This window comes from Haliotis cracherodii, unplaced genomic scaffold (genome assembly GCF_022045235.1).
Source record: "Haliotis cracherodii isolate W230 unplaced genomic scaffold, xgHalCrac1.p SCAF_1, whole genome shotgun sequence".
Lineage (NCBI taxonomy): Eukaryota > Metazoa > Mollusca > Gastropoda > Lepetellida > Haliotidae > Haliotis > Haliotis cracherodii.
Window position 1 is genome coordinate 83,129,445 of NW_027266264.1, and position 17,654 is coordinate 83,147,098.

Below are 17,654 nucleotides of genomic sequence, written 5' to 3' on the forward strand. Positions count from 1 at the left end.
ATGACCCCTACGTAACAGCGCCATCACTGAAGACATACATATAGCAATATAATATATTCTGCCAAATCAAGTATGGATGATATATATAGTTAATATCCACTTATGATGTACATGATTAACTGTGATGTGATATACGCTATGTATTGTGGTGCCCTTCCAAACGAGCGTAATTATTTCTTTCCTCTTCTGGTAAACCATTGTTATTCGCTAGGGCATTCATAGTCTCGAACACTCTTCTTCCAGGTGTAACAGCCATATCACCCAGCAGCTGATTAACTATCTCGGTTCTTTCTCATCGACCTTAAAACAAATATAACAACTTGAAAAAAGATGGCATTTTGATAAGCGTGATGACCATTATCGTATAATTACGCGGAGGAAGATATTGGAGTTATACAGTCAATTTGATTTCAAAAACTTTTATGGAAGACATGTTGACGTAGACGTGTTTTTTCAGGTGAAAATTTACTTCCCTTTGCATGTGTTTGTGACGGGTGCCACCGGTGGCGCAGGGTACGCTCACCTTTAGCGAACACTTGGTGTCATCACTATTTGATACTGATACTTGAACACATGCTAATGATATAGTCGGAATTGTACAATCGACTCTGCTGTAAGCAGATATTTCTGTTGGATATGGAAAGGGTTTTGTCGCTTTATTTACATAAATACAAATGGGCATATCCACCTCTTGCGAGGAAAAATATTTTTTCTGTACATGTACTTACATGTCTTTGTGGTTCTGAAATTCAACAGCCCAAACATATAACTGATCCAACTTACACTACAAAAATATAGAACTGGTATTGTCAATGTGCATATGACACCAGGTGGTAATGGCTGGTGTGAGAGTATGTCCCGTTCTGCTGTTCACCCTGGGTTGTGTAAACGTGTCCCTTTGCAGTTGGTCTCAAAGAAATTAACACTTTCTTCATCGATATGGGGGCGGTCGGGTAGCCAAGTAGTTAAAGCGTTTGCTCGTCACGCCGAAGACCCGGTTTCGATTCCCGACATGGGTATAATGTGTGAAGCCCATTTCTTGTGTCCCCCGCCGTGATATTGCTGTAATATTGCTAAAAGCGGCGTAAAACCATACTCACTCACTCACTCATCGATACGACACTTTATAAAATCCCACCTAAATAGAGTATATAAGGTATGACCTTTATCACAGCTTTATGCAAAAAATAAATTGTCAATGCAAGAGAATTACCAACCTAGATATCCTGCCGAAACAGATTTCATCTAGTGTAAAGGACAAAATAGCTGTGGAAATTATATGAATGGACCGCTGAAAATCAGTGATGACACCAGGTGTTCGCAAAAAGGGCATGTCCTGTCCTACCGGTAGCACCCGCCATTCATACACTTTGTATAAATAAGTAACTATTTAATGACTGTCTATCGTACACTGTAACATCCGTGTTCAACTGTATAGTTCTGTACCGACGAGACATCATGACATTTTGATAGTTATAAATATCAGTTTTGCAAAGTTATTACAAATATACTTTGGAATAGGAAATCGCCGGCCTATCTCACCTGTACCCTTGCTCCAGAATCGGATCATGTGTTCCTAAAGGCTTAAAATTCCAAGCAGTGCCCAGTATAAATGTAGCAAGCACCTTGCATATAAAACCATTATAACAAATATTAATGAAGCGGCGTGGTCGTTTCTTTGCCAGTGTCAATGCTAGCCCTGCTGTGGACCTCCTGCTTGTTTTCCATCACATTTCATTAAGATTCTACAAATAAACATTGGCGCTGGGCCGAGCGAATGTATGCCGAATACATTGCCCCAAAGTTGTAAAGAATGTGGTTTATAGGAAAAGAACAATGCCGGCATTGATCGTTCAGCTCCCGGCTTTGACATAAGGAGTAGATCAACATTTCCAACGTGTACGATAGTTTGTTTTCAAGGTGTGAAGATTTGATGTTTTTTACCCTTAATTTGGGAAGTATGTGTTTTCCTCGTTGTTTATTACAAACGAGAAGAATAAGGCGGCAGAAGCATGAAAGAGCAAGTATTTTTGCATGTTATTAATTTAATCTATTTTTGTGGGTTCAGGGCGTGTAATTATATTATTATGTTTATCATAGTAAATAGTACATTGTTTTCCAAAAATTTGGACCCTCGTTCATCCGGATCATATGTTTCCTAGTTAATCATCAGAATAACAAATTTCCGAGTTATTATCGCGGAGCAATGTTCGGTGTATAAATTGTGGCCAACAAATGTCATCCGGAAAACGTTGTATCTTTACGCAAAGTGGAATCTGTTTCGGGAGAAATTCTAGGCTGGCTATTCTCTTACAGTGACAGTTTTTATTGTCTGGATTAACGGCGATCTGACTATCAGGTTCCACTTTGATACATATGATGTATAAACCCTCAATTTGTACAAACAAATTTGGAATCGGCGCGTCGATTCATCTTGGTTCAGTGGTAGTGTTTTCACATTTATTGGAAGAGAATCGCATGTATTGGTATGGAATATACCAATTATTTGTTCAAACGTTCCTTCCGACTTTGATAAAAATAATATGGTCTTAACATACTTCCCACTTGTAGCAAACAGTATTGGTGTTACGATTAACATCATGGGAATGACTGTCGTAGTTTATTCGATCTTGTGTATTTGTTCATAATGATTTAAAACATGGTATTGTCTCATAAATGTCAGGGTGAAACATCACGAAAAGTAAAAATTCGGAAATTCAATTCTGACTTGGAATACTAATAGCTGGAATACTAATATAAAATAATTAAAAGGGTGAAAATCCATTTACATGATCGTAGGAAATCTTAGCAGAGTTCATTGTACAATTCCGATCATAAGCATGTGTTTATAAATCACCATCGCATGTCCTGCACCACTGGTGGCACCCGTCATAAATACTTGCAAAGGCAAGCAATTGCTCACCAGATAAAAACACGGGAACATAAACTTTGTTTAAACAAGAAAAATGTATATCAAAACACTTGAAGGTTGGAGGGGTAACCTTGAAGTTGCATCGTTCCCCCATCCAGTCCCGGCTTGTTTCCCACGTATGTTTCAATCCCAATATTGATGACAAGCTTTCATCATCATCACTCTGAATATTTCTGTTAGGTTGACATTTTATAGTAACCTAGAATACTAGCATGTGACTATTTGTTTGATACCACAGGACGATATTATTAATATGGATACTCTTATTAGTAAGCAATACTTGGACATGTGAAAAAACGTATTTATTCCTTACAAATATATATTTCCCTCTTGAAGGTAATGGTTGCAGAAATTCTGCCGAACATGAAAGCTGTTAACTTTTCGTGCAAATGAAAATGTGCGACTTTTCGCCTGGTGTCATCACTAATTTTCAGTGATCCCTTCATACATTTTTCTCCACAATTTTGCCTTCTACACTCAATGGAATCTGTTTTAGCAGATAATCGAGACTGGTTATTCTCTAGCGTTGACGTTTATATTTACATATCTATAAACCGTCTGATAGAGTTCCTGTAAGGTTCGTGCCAGTGGGATAGCCTGATGGTTTAAACGTTGACCCTTCACTCAGAAGGCCCGGGTTCGAATCTCCACGTGTCCGACTGCATCCTGTACTCCGTTTCCATGGGCGGATCCAGCATTTTCTTTAAAAGGGAGGGGTCAAAAATAAAGGGGGGCCTACTGGACACTTTTTGCTCGCTTTTGTTCCACATCAATCATTTAATATCTGCTATGATTTGTGCAGGATTTGCCCTTCGCAAACGCTTGTTGATAAAGTTCTTTAAAGATTTGTGTTCTATCCTCAATGACCTATGATAGGCTTATCCAAGTATGCAGAAATGACTCTTCAGCTTTGAAAAGATTAATATGATTTAACGCTTTAGGAGAATCGTCTGTTGAATCAGTCATTAATATTCCCTATAGGATACACGTGTTGGTCAGCCGGCTTTCTTTGGTTCTTCGTCAATACCTGAAACCCAGTCTGCGAAAGGTTCATTTGACCTGTCCAAACGATGCCTAAATATTGACACTACTCCCGAAGACGTTTGTCAGATAGATCATTATGTTAATCACACTAAATGTTGACCTCCGGTACCGACTGACCTCAATATCAAGATTCATATTCTTCACCGACACGCACATTAACCGTCCAATTCTGTACAGCACTTAGCACAAAACGTATTTGTTCTTTCCCAGTTTCATTGTATCAATATGAGGCCAGGCGTGTGTCCTAAATGAGTGTATTGTGTTAGGTGGCCTGTGTTTATCCAAGTCACTGTCAATATGTGGTATATGTAGCTAACCTTCTGGATCATCACGAGATTAACATATATATTAATATGTCCAGTGTGGGCTGCAATTTCTATATTACCAGTGACCGCCTCCTTTGTATTGTGATAGAGCGTCCGCCCGGAGAGCGAAAGATCCGGGGTTGGATCCCAAGTCGCGTCATACCAAAAGAAGTTAACAGATGGTAACGTCTACCTTGCGCTCGGCATTAAGGGGCTAAAACAAGGACTGGTCGCCTCGGTATTCATGTTAAACTGCGGCATGGTATCTCAGTGGGCTAGCACTATAAAATCGGCATTTGCCCGGACTAATACAAGCAGCCCCCCACATACTTGCATGCAAGTCGCTATATAAGTGCAATAATCTTAGACGCGACGCTTAACCCCATTTCACCTCATCTCACCTATATTACGAAGATCCGGGGTAGAATAGGTCTTCAGCAATCCATGCTTGCTGTAAAAGGCGACTATGCTTGTCGTAAGAGGCGACTAACGTGACCGGGTGGTCAGGCTTGCTGACTTGGTTGATGCATGTCAGCGATCCCAATAGCGTGGTTCGATGCTCAGTGATATCAATCACTAGATTATCTGGTGCAGACTCGATTATTTACAGACCTCCGTCATATAGCTGGAATATTGCTGAGGGTGACGTTAAACAACAAACAAACAAACAAAATATTACAAGCAGCGTTGGAGAGGTATTCAGAAGAAGCACGTGCTTCCTGTGCACGTGAATACATAGCGAAATGGTTCCCCATGTTCACGTTAAAGCTGTTGGTGATTGGATTATAAAAGAAACGTCTACGGTATAAGTTTGGATTGAAATACAGAATACATATTTTAAACACCTTCCTTATTGCAAAGGTGACGACAGTGAAACACCATATCATAACGTATCATTTGATATATTGCCTCCGCCCGATGAATGTCGAATTCATTATAAGTGGAAGTGTGGTAGCCCAGTGATTTAAGTGTTCGCTCGTCAAGCTGAAGGCACGTGCTCGATTCCCAGATTGGTACAATATTTGAGGCATCCATTTAGTGTTCCGCGCTGTGATGTGGCAGGAATTTTGCTAAACCACTCACACCGTATATGAAGACATTCAAACCTTCTTCCCCGTTATAACGCCACCGATAAACCTGTAATGTTGAAATAGGCCAGGCAATTATGAACTTAATAATTATAACAGGATGCGCAACAGCGGAAAGTAATATGTGATGACCCATTGAGTGAGACAAGAAAACTATTCTATTGGTGAGAGAGTGAGTGAGTGAGTGAGTGAGTGAGTGAGTGATGTGGGAAATCAACGAGTAAGGTTAGAAACATAATCAGGTTGAATCAGGATTCGAACCCACGATGATAGATGTCTGGCACACATGAGGTTGTAGTGAGTGTAGTGAGTGAGGTTGTACGCCGCTTTTGAAAAATAATATTTTCACCGTCTGTGCGAAAATATACTGATGCTAAATAGATAGATGAGTATCTTAAGATAAATGTCACCGAGGAGACGCCCTGGCCATTGCCACCAACAAGAAAGAACATCCATGAACTTTGTGTGCTTGTTCGTGAGTTGTAGTCTCCACTATGAAGACAAACATATTGAGTTGTCCCCTGACATGCGTCTGCTTCTGCTGCTGCTGTAGATGATGTGTTGACGCATCTGTCATCCTGGCCATCATAACGCGGATGAAGATAGCCGCGCACGGACAACAATAGAAAACAAACCCGCAAATATGTCACTTTTTCTCATCACTGTTTACAAATATGGATATTTACACACATCACACAAACTCCAATTACGTGTCTTAAAATGCAAACATATTTTTAGTACTTTTGTTCAGGTCAAGTCGGAAGTATTCAGGTCAAGTAGGAAGTATTTAAAAGTACAATTATTGTTAACTGAACAGTGAAGTTTGTGTTAAAATGACAACCTGTATATACAGCTATGGTAGATTAAGTTTAAATCAAGGCAATATTTGTTTCAACGAATTTCTTGAACGTTCACAGCCTAAACCAGGTTTTTACAATTCGTAGTCAGTATATTCCGGACATAGATATGGGGCGGAAATAACTATGCTATTCTTACACATCAGTCAGATCACCACAGTGCAACCCCGGTAGTCTAGACACCCTGTTTTCCGGATGATTACAATTAAGATGAGTGAGTAAGTGAGTTGGGTTTAACGCCGCTTTTATCATTATTCCAGTTATATCACGGCGCGTGTCAGCTTTATATGGGAGGAAAGCCCGAAGCGTTGCAGGTCTCAAAACGTTTACCACTTCTGTGAAAGCCACGAGCACGGGTATGGTGCTGACATAACTGCATCCGGGCGGACCGGGATTCGAACTCACAATCATAGGTTTCTGGCGTGCCCAAGGGATGCAACTCTGCAACTTAGACGACTGGGCCACCCGTACCCCCGATTTCTATTAAGGAAATATTCTTGTAAACCAAGGGGGTCGGTCGGGTAGTCTAGTGGTTCGCTCGGCACGCCGAAGACCTGGGTTCGATTCCCGACATAGGTACAATGTGTGAAGCCCATTTCTGGTGTCCCCCGCCGTGATATTGCAGGAATGTTGCTAAAAGCGGCGTAAAACCATACTCACAGACTCATTGTAAACAAAGGCATCCCTTATTTATGAGGATTCAACAATCAGGAACCTCGTTAATCCACACTCCTGATAATTGGGGTTTCAGTGTACTTATACGTACGTATTTACAGATGATGACTTTAATTACAAACCGTGATGCATTCACAACGTACAGCCGAAACGTTAGACCGTCCACAAACGACATCCTGACACGATGATTCACCATACGTATATTTGGACCAATAGCGCCATAAACAGCTGACACGGGGAAAAGGTCAATAAGTGGTATAGTTCTATTGTGATGATTTCACTGATTTAAATAAGTTCTTGTTTTGATTTTTACATGCCCTGGTGTTCATATGTGAGGCCTCCAAATGTGGATTGCAGTTAACAGTCTTTTTATGAACAATTTTTTTCATTCCGTCGGCTATGATAACAAAAGTCATGAATGAATATAGCAACTTTAACCAGCTTGTCAAAGACACACTCTATGCAAAATATTTTATTTCAAATGACAAAATGTTTTTGCGTTATCTCCTTAAGGAAACACTATTGTAAATTGATGACACTTATGTTTTGACCACTGATTGTTTTATGGACATGTCTGGTAAACAACACAAATGCTATGTTCTGTTTGTACGGGTATTTTGCCTGTCGAACTCCCATTTCGCTGTATCAAATACATCCATCAGTATTCAATGTCATCTGCAAGTACACGAATCATGCATATTTCATGCACTATTTACCAATGCAATCTGTCTTGTTTTCCAAGGATGGGGTCTTACAGGTGTTATCACAAACACCCTTTATCTTCATTTCCTGGCAAGTGCATGCGTTGGTGTCACGAGAATCGTACCCGCCTGGGCGGAGCTTTTTATACATCTCTCTACACAGCTCTACATACAACCCCGTGGCCACCGATCAATGCTATTGACAACTGCTTAATGGATATGAACAAGCACGCTCAAGAGATTCATATACATACACAAAACGCTATGGATACATTCTTCCTTTCAAATATTGAGGACATATCATGAAGAGTATGTTTGAACTGTGTGCTATTAGCCATATGTAGGGCTTTATACATAAACTGCGAGGGACTCTGTTATCTTAGTCAACTCAAGGTGGGTTGGGTGCCAGACTTTCTAATAAATGCTGCACTGAAGGCTCTTTCGTCAAATATGGGTTGGGTGTTTTTAAATCAATGTTTCAGCAGGACTGTCATGAATAGGTTATCAAAAGGTGTTGGTCTCAAAAGGAGGATACTTGTATATATGTTTTCAGCGTGTAGTTCCGATTTTTTTAAGCAGGATGTTTCTAAAGTTATCGACATGGAAGAAGTAAGTTATTTCCTTTTGATAAAATATCAATTTCGGTTATTCCATTATTGCTAAAATAATGTCTCCATTTGTGTTTTTAATCGTATTTTGTGTTTTATGAATCATATTTTATATCGTGTGTATATGATTGATGGTTTAATGTCAACACATATGGATGTAAATACACAATACCAGAAATTTGTATATCCATTTTGTTGTAAGAACATTTTTCTGTGGCATTTATCGTTATTCAGTTCACCCTTCTTGCTAATAAACCCCCGACTTCCCCAATGTTATTGATCTTCGTTCGTTTTTATTTCTATGCACATTATCTAAGAAACATAGGTTCTTGTCATGATAACGATATTCACTTTCCTTTTTGAAACTTGGTGTCCATATTCTTGTCGAGGATAAAACACATGCATTTCCCTGAGAAAACACGTTATTTCACTTTCTTCTACACTTATTTGATCATATAATTTGTCTATATCACATTCAGTATACATTACGCATGATGGATGTCAACGTGAGATTTGTGACCAAAGTTTGTTTGGAGTTGTGTCCCTTTGTTGTCGGAATCCGCTTGTCGTAGGTTTGAATAAGATCCTGATTCCGGACTGGGAACTTCACTAAAGGGGTGAGCGTCTATGATCTGGTTTGGGTTCTTCTCCAACAATATGTTGCCACGCCCTCACATCAATGGCATCATAGAAATATTCAAAGCTCACTTCAATCAATAGTCTCATCTCAAAATCATTTAAAGTATTCCTGATTGGAATATGTCCTCAGGGCCTTAACTTGTCGCAAGAGCCGACTAGATATGGGGACACGTTGCGACTAGATATCCTGACACGTTGCGACTAAATTACTAACAAACTAGCCACAAGCCATTGCGTCAAACACCGATTCCTTGCTCGCTCCTTGACATACTTACTTTTCACTCAGTGTTTCGGTAGAGTCGAATATACACCAGTTTCCTGTAGGAAATTTTTATATTTACTGGCATACATTAGTCACAGCATAGTTTTATTATTATACAACTTCATTTTAACAATGGATGCGACGTTCGGTGTTGATAAAAACATCGCTATCAAGCAAGTGTTAAGGGTGTTAATAACTACATCTAAACGTCACATTCATTGTTATAAAGTGAGTGAGTGAGTATGGTTTTACACCGCTTTTAGCAATATTCCAGCAATATCACGGCGGGGGACACCAGAAATGGGCTTCAAACATTGTACCCATGTCGGGAATCGAACCCGGATCTTCGGCGTGACGAGCGAACGCTTTAACCACTAAGCTACCCGACCGCCCCTTGCTATAAAGAAGGTGAGGTGAGGTGAGGTGAAATGGGGCTGCTTGTACTAGTCCGGACTGATGCCGATTTATAGTGCTAGCTCACTGAGATACCATGCCGCAGCTTAAAATGAATACCCCACTCAGACACAGTATACTGACTCCGAGGCGACCAGTCCTTGTTTTAGCCCCTTAATGCCGAGCACCAGACAGGGTAACAACAAGTACCATATTTTAACGTCTTTTGGTATGACGCGGTCGGGTATCGAACCCTGTTATAAAGAAGGACATCCATAGAACTGTCTCCCTTGTTTATCATACTTCTAAATTCCACTTAAAGATGTTATACACCCAAGACGTTAAAGTTTCTTGCATATTATAAGGGGAACATACTTTCATTATTTAAACATGCAAATGTTGTTTTCTGCTTCAGATTTTCAGCACCAAAGGGTCGCAGTCCGTCAGGCGATGACCTGTCTGCCCTTCCATACCTTGATGAGCGAGTCATAATTGATCACCTGAAAGCAAGACATGCAAAGGGAGACTACCACGTAAGTGACTGAGGTTTAGCAAACTGAATAAGGCGTCTGTAAAATATTAAAGTCACGTCCAGAAATGCCACCACAATGACACTAGGACACGCGTCCTCCTTGCTCTCACATTGAACTTATAAAAGTCTGGAAGGTAATTTAAGGTACCGACGTTTACTACAATATTTGAAAAACTATCGGACCTACTCCAGTCAAAGTTGGTATGAGATTATTAAACAGTCATACATAAATGGATATTACATTTAAAGACAATCGGTGCATGAATAAACAAATCTGTCTATTTAGCTATCACTATATTTCATCAACAACCAGACCTGTTCGTGACGGGTGGAACGAGCATTTATTGAAACAGCCATCTGCATAATGCTACCCCTGCGTCACAGGGCCATATGACACAGTTGAACCAATCAACTCAACTCGAAAGGATGCACGGGAATCACGCACGTTGAGACGCCCAACGCTAACACCGTATTCATGCGTGCGTGATTCCCGTGAATATCACTTTACTGTCATGTATGGGTTTGTACTCTCTATATCTACGTCAGCTGTATACTGGAGGTTCATCGATCCAGAAGAAATATGATTTGAAAGGTGTCACTTCTGTCTTATCTTGGATCATTTCAGTATTGCAGGGATGACATGTAAACTTTGTGTCTGAGTCCTTTAGCCTATAGGCTTCAGTTAGGGTTTTCTCAATATATGGGGATTACGCTCTTGACAATATACTGCTTGAGCAGTCCAGTATCACCAGAAAATCTCACAATATTCCACATGTTTCTATAACGCTTGACATCCATCCATGCTATTCTGGAAGTTTACAGATAATTCGACCATATAAATATAATAACTTTCTTACTTCCTGACCACTGCTTCTATTAAAAAGTACTACATTCCTGACAACTAATCATTGTCCAAATACAATGCAATGGACTTCTACTGAATCTCAACAGAAGCAATGTAATACAGTTATGATCATTGTTTAACAATACATTACGCTGCCATAGAATAACACAGACACAGACACAAAACACACACAAACACACACACAATGTCTTGAATTAAATGTTTATGGAAATAAAACGTCATTTTTAGTCAACCATTTTGCTGAAATGGCACCGATGGATGTCACTGATGAGGTTGTCGCATGCCATTATGGAACTTCTATTTTCGATGTTTATGAATTTCTCTGATATTTAACTTTGAGGTTTAGCATCAAACAAACGTTCGGTCTGAGGCATTGTCTGTGTCACGGCGTGGATAACGACATGACATCCACCACAGCATGTCACGGTGTCATGTCTTTCTCATCTACGTTCCTGTTATTTTAAGTTCTGTCTAATACTGACAACACCAGAGGTGTGAACATATAAAGCTTGTCTCTTTATATTAACCCAATAAGCGCGGTTTAATTCTAAATCACGCGACAGCATAATAAGAGCGCTTCATTCATTTATGACCGTGCACAGCTCTACTGTAAATAGAGTTACCTCCCTTTATCCTCGGTGTGTCTCCATGATGTTTGGTAATCTGCCAATATTCGTGCCGGTTGTCAGTTTCACTGCCTTCAGTAGCAGTTCACGTGTCACTGTCTTGATCACGTGGTCCTGGGTATTTCGTTGTGTTGACGTTAATATAGTTTAATCAACACAAATATGAGAATATACTCAATTGCACAGACAATTAATTAATCACATCTTGAATTAAGCAAATATTTTAGTAATACCAACAATCCACGTGCATCTGGATGCATTAGGAAAACTAAATATATAAATTCAATGTGGTGTTCTAGTTATACATAGAATTTGTAATATTGAGATTTAGTTATTTATGGACAATGTTATGAGGTGGTGTGGTAGGTGGTGTAGTATTCATTACATTGAATGACTAGTATTCAGCTACTGATAGAACAATGCAATGTGGTGGTGTACTAGTATTCAGCTACTGATAGAACAATGCAATGTGGTGGTGTATTAGTATTCAGCTACTGATAGAACAATGTAACGTTGTGGTGAACTAGTATTCAGCTACTGATAGAACAAAGTAACGTGGTGGTGTACTAGTATTCAGCTACTGATAGAACAATGTAATTTTGTGGTGTACTAGTATTCAGCTACTGATAGAACAATGTAATTTTGTGGTGTACTAGTATTCAGCTACTGATAGAACAATGTAATGTTGTGGTGTACTAGTATTCAGCTACTAATAGAACAATGTAATGAGGTGGTGTACTAGTATTCAGCTACCAATAGAACAATGTTTGGTGGTGTACTAGTATTCAGCTACTGATAGAACAATGTAATGTTGTGGTGTACTAGTATTCAGCTACCAATAGAACAATGTAATGAGGTGGTGTACTAGTATTCAGCTACTAATAGAACAATGTAATGAGGTGGTGTACTAGTATTCAGCTACCAATAGAACAATGTTTTGTGGTGTACTAGTATTCAGCTACTGATAGAACAATGTAACGTTGTGGTGTACTAGTATTCAGCTACTGATAGAACAATGTAACGTTGTGGTGTACTAGTATTCAGCTACTGATAGAACAATGTAATGAGGTGGTGTACTAGTATTCAGCTACTGATAGAACAATGTAATGTTGTGGTGTACTTGTATTCAGCTACTGATAGAACAATGTAACGTTGTGGTGTACTAGTATTCAGCTACTGATAGAACAATGTAACGTTGTGGTGTACTAGTATTCAGCTACTGATAGAACAATGTAACGTTGTGGTGTACTAGTATTCAGCTACTGATAGAACAATGTAATGAGGTGGTGTACTAGTATTCAGCTACCAATAGAACAATGTATGGTGGTGTACTAGTATTCAGCTACTGATAGAACAATGTAATGTTGTGGTGTACTAGTATTCAGCTACTGATAGAACAATGTAATTTTGTGGTGTACTAGTATTCAGCTACTGATAGAACAATGTAATGCGGTGATGTACTAGTATTCAGCTACTGATAGAACAATGTAACGTTGTGGTGTACTAGTATTCAGCTACCAATAGAACAATGTAATGCCATGATGTACTGGTATTCAGCTACTGATAGAACAATGTAATGCCATGATGTATTAGTATTCAGCTACTGATAGAACAATGTAATGCGGTGATGTACTAGTATTCAGCTACTGATAGAACAATGTAACGCGATGATTTACTAGTATTCAGCTACTGATAGAACAATGTAATGCCATGATGTACTTGTATTCAGCTACTGATAGAACAATGTAATGCGATGATGTACTACTGATAGAACAATGTAATGTTGTGGTGTACTTGTATTCAGCTACTGATAGAACAATGTAACGTTGTGGTGTACTAGTATTCAGCTACTGATAGAACAATGTAATGTGGTGTACTAGTATTCAGCTACTGATAGAACAATGTAATGTGGTGGTGTACTAGTATTCAGCTACTGATAGAACAATGTAATGAGGTTGTGTACTAAAGTACTCATGGAAATGAGAAAAAAACTGTTTTGCTGGATTTTTCACAGTGGTCTGTTTTGTTCATATCTTTACACACTTTTACGTGTAAAATGACATAAAAACCTTTGATACGCTGTATTTGTGCCGAGGCCAAATTAGTACTTATTGAGGGATTGAATATTTATATATTTTGTAAATTTACTGCATTTATTTAAAATATGAGATCGAAAAAAAAACAGCTTTTTTTTCATTTCCGTGAGTACTTTAGTATTTAGGTACTGATAGAGCAATGTGATGTGGTGTTGTTTGGTCATTGTTAGAATGTACAGACTGAAAACAAGGAAACCAAATTTAGATACAGACAGCCTCCATTCAGCCAAAGTCAGGCTGACCTACATGAAAAGTTTGGAGTTCTTCCCACCGACTAGGCTTTAAATAACATGACCAGAATATGTCCGCATCACTTCGTTAATTGTTTGATCAAAGATCTTGGCATAAGTGACATATCAAATAGTGCCACGTATAAGACCTGTATGTTGAATTGTGGAAGAATTCTGCCAAAACCATGCATCTTTTGACTTGACTCTAAAACCTTAAGACACGTTCATTACTCTTTCGTAATGGAATCCTAAGCCCCATAAAAGTCCGTACAAGGGCAGATATATTGATGGTTTCAGCAAATGTACCACCAAATCCCTGTCTCAAAGATTAACCACAACCCTTCATGCCATCAAGGAAGGACTTTCTTTATATTCACAGAAAGTAGTTGAGACAAGTGGAATTAATGCCATGTCGATTCACAAAAAAACCCTCAAAGGATGTGCTTGATATTTTGCAATCTTAGACAAGAACCAAGTGTAATTATTTCGAAGCACTCGATTTTCAGCTCTGTATACCACTATCCCACACGACAAATAGGACAAACTTCGTTTCTTGATCAGTGGCAAAATTGTCACTAAACGTGAGAAACCATAGAGACAGTTATCTCATTCTCCACAGGTTCATGACAATTTGTCAAAAATGAAAGCAAATGTCTTCTGAAGTAAACCGAGAAAACAATATGTGAAATGCTAGAAGTTTGGGGATTGGATATTTATGCAAGATGTAGTCAGCTCCATGTGACAGACATACAGATGGGATTTATTTAAAAAGACTTGGACAATCAGCCTCTCATCTTAATACAACATATTATGATGACAGTACAACTCGAATCCGAACAAAATAATCTGATTATGGTACATTGATGGTGGAATATTAAATATATTTGGACAGATTAATTACAGTCAATGTATATATGCTTTTTACAAGTACCGTAAGTTTGTAAAACCTTGGCTTATCCAAAGTATTTACTATTGAATTTAGCTCTAAACGTTTTGTACCAAGGACGTCCAAGAAAGAAATGGTATTTGTCCTCAACATCGAAGATATTTTCGCTTTTACAATAATTACAAGATCTTAACGATCTTTTCACACTTTCATAACGACCTGTTTCAATACGTCACTTATTACTTGATCATGGGTATTTACATTCTGTCTTCATAATGCATTATGTTAAAAATAATATTCAAAAAGTGTGCTTGAGTTTTTTCATACACCCTTAATATATTAATGAATGAGACATCCCTACGCCAGTTTTGGACAAATATATATATTAAACGTTGTTTGAAAACATTACAAAATGTTTAACGTGTAAACCTACACCGAGCGGATCAATCCACACGTAGCCAAATCCTTTCTCAAATAACATTGGTTTCACATAAGCCCAGTTTTTAACACCTTTATCACAATAAAGGAGGGAGGTATCATATAAAGAATGTTAGTAAACAGCTCGATGTATTTAAAAGTTTCAACCAGTAGCGTACTACTCTGACATATCTGGAAATGAACAACGGAAATCAACCAAGTTCATCATAAACTGGAGCAGTACATGACTGTTGGTGTACATTTAGAACATATTTACAAAATTTTAAATATACAGTTTCAATTTCCTACACCTTAACAGCCAGAAAACAGCATCCACGCAGTATCGAAGTGTGATGACAGCAGGCTATGGCCTTGTTGTGATTGCATTGGTAAGGAATGCAATCATGAGCAAAAGCCGTACTGGTCCGACAAAGCCGTATTGGCCAGCTCAAATCCCGTATTGGCCCGTTCAAATCCCGTATTGGCCTGTTCAAATCCCGTATTGGCCAGTTCGAAACCCATATTGGCCAGCTCAAATCCCGTATTTGCCAGTTCGAATCTCGTATTGGCCCGTCCAAATCCCGTATTGGCCAGTTTGAATCCCGTATTTGGCCAGTTCGAATCCCGTATTTGGCAAGCTCAAATCCCGTATTGGCCAGTTCGAATCCCGTATTTGGCCAGCTCAAATCCCGTATTGGCCAGTTCGAATCCCGTATTTGGCAAGCTCAAATCCCGTATTGGCCCTTTGGTCATACGTACAGCCGATTAATAATGTTACGTTAAAGCATTTACAGATTATACTATGAAATGATTTACATATTGTACATAAACTGACGTAACTTGTATTTCTATCTATAATCAAATCCAATATCAACCATGAACTAAAATAACGTATGTAGTCATTTATCCATCTCTGTATTTTTATGTTACTGGTGCAAAACTGAGGCTTTCTCAGGTTGTCTCGTCATGTCGAGTTACTGAAACACATCATGATGTGTTAAGAGAATTACAACGTTGACGTGTCGACTGGCATAAAACGAGCTGACATTATTTACTTTTATTGTTTATTGAGGAGAAAACATAGTGGCGAGAATAAAATAACGTTTAAAACAACAGACATTTCCAAATGTATAAAGGAAATATTCGTATTGTTTCTAACAGATATTTTTCATAACGCACATATTTGTAATTCAATGTAAGGACCATGTCGACCTGGGTCACACCATCCTTCTGCCCTGACATGTATGTTCTGATGAAAATGATCTATTTTGAGACATTTTATTTCCGTTTAAGCATTTGCACGAGAAATTTGTAAATGATGATTTGCGACAGTGCAAATAACAGCCGCGACTTATATTTGCAGTGATTGTTGCAAAACCGTAAAATCGGGTCAGAAAACGAATTCCTGAGAATTACCCGGCCTTTGGATTTAGAATATTGATTTGCGTAATCTCTTTTAGCAATTGCTTGCCAAATCTGAGAAATATTTCTCGTATTACATAATAATTCACCGGCGTATTAAGCGAACGTCTGCATAACGGAGAACAGGGACTGCCGACTTCAAGAACTGCTAAATATTTGCAAATCGTAATTGTTTAAAGACACCAGACCAACATGGGGCAGGACAGAGATGTGTTCAGTAAACCATTGTTCTTTACAAATCTTGGAAATCTCTGAAATTCGTCCTCTGATTACCGAGGTGGCGTTATGTTTGAATGGACCCTCCATCAGCTTACATTTGACGTGGCGGCATCTGGGAAACATGCGCTGTTGTAAGCTTGGGGACGGGGTAAAAAAACACGCAGGCAAACACCAATGTTAGCAATCTGCATATGGATTACATGGGTACGCAGGGAAAAGTGGATTTTATTGCTGTAATCCGGTGTTAAGAAGCTTGTGTCACAGAACTGCAGAAACCCATGTAGAAAGCGTTGTCACCTCACGAACAACTAATTACAAGAGGGGAACATGGTTGCGTCTGATTGTCTGTCATTTACGTGATATATTAACAAAGAGGTTTTGTACCCGGATGCTGATAGAATAAAAGCATGTTCGAAGATTACTAAACAAGACCCATAATTTAGAAGATTAGACATATTGCCTCGAACATACCATCGTGCTTAATGTCACATTTACACTAATTTGCGTGATTAAATATTAATCTAGATGGTTTGTTCATATATATATATTGTAACCTTTTCCTTGAGCAGTTTAATCTTTACTGGATGGAAATAAATATAACATTGTTAAATAATTCCTGCATATAATGATTCTTCTATGTAATTCAGGATACGAGTTGGTGGATTAAATGTGAATTAAAGAACTATCTTGCCAGAATAGTCTTTAAATTATGAGTTGTATAACCATTTTAAACATAGGTTCAGTTCAGTCGAAACACGATTAATCATGGTCAACAAAATGTCGGTGTGGTGAGACAAGGTGATGTGATACTTCCCCTTTCTTTCGTTGCCCCAATGATGCAGATTGACGATACAATG

At 38.7% G+C, this 17,654-nt stretch overlaps 1 protein-coding gene across 1 annotated transcript in view; it reads left to right on the forward strand.

The window, feature by feature from the left end:
• The first annotated feature begins 8,167 nt into the window (after positions 1–8,167).
• LOC139447933 (chitin synthase chs-2-like) overlaps positions 8,168–17,654 on the forward strand; it is a 90,827-nt gene continuing 81,340 nt past the window's right edge. Inside the window, exons 1-2 of the mRNA XM_071229462.1 lie at positions 8,168–8,211; positions 9,920–10,037. Of these exons, the coding sequence (XP_071085563.1) occupies positions 8,183–8,211; positions 9,920–10,037 (147 nt within the window). The 5' untranslated portion in view covers positions 8,168–8,182. The remainder of the gene's footprint in view (positions 8,212–9,919; positions 10,038–17,654) is intronic.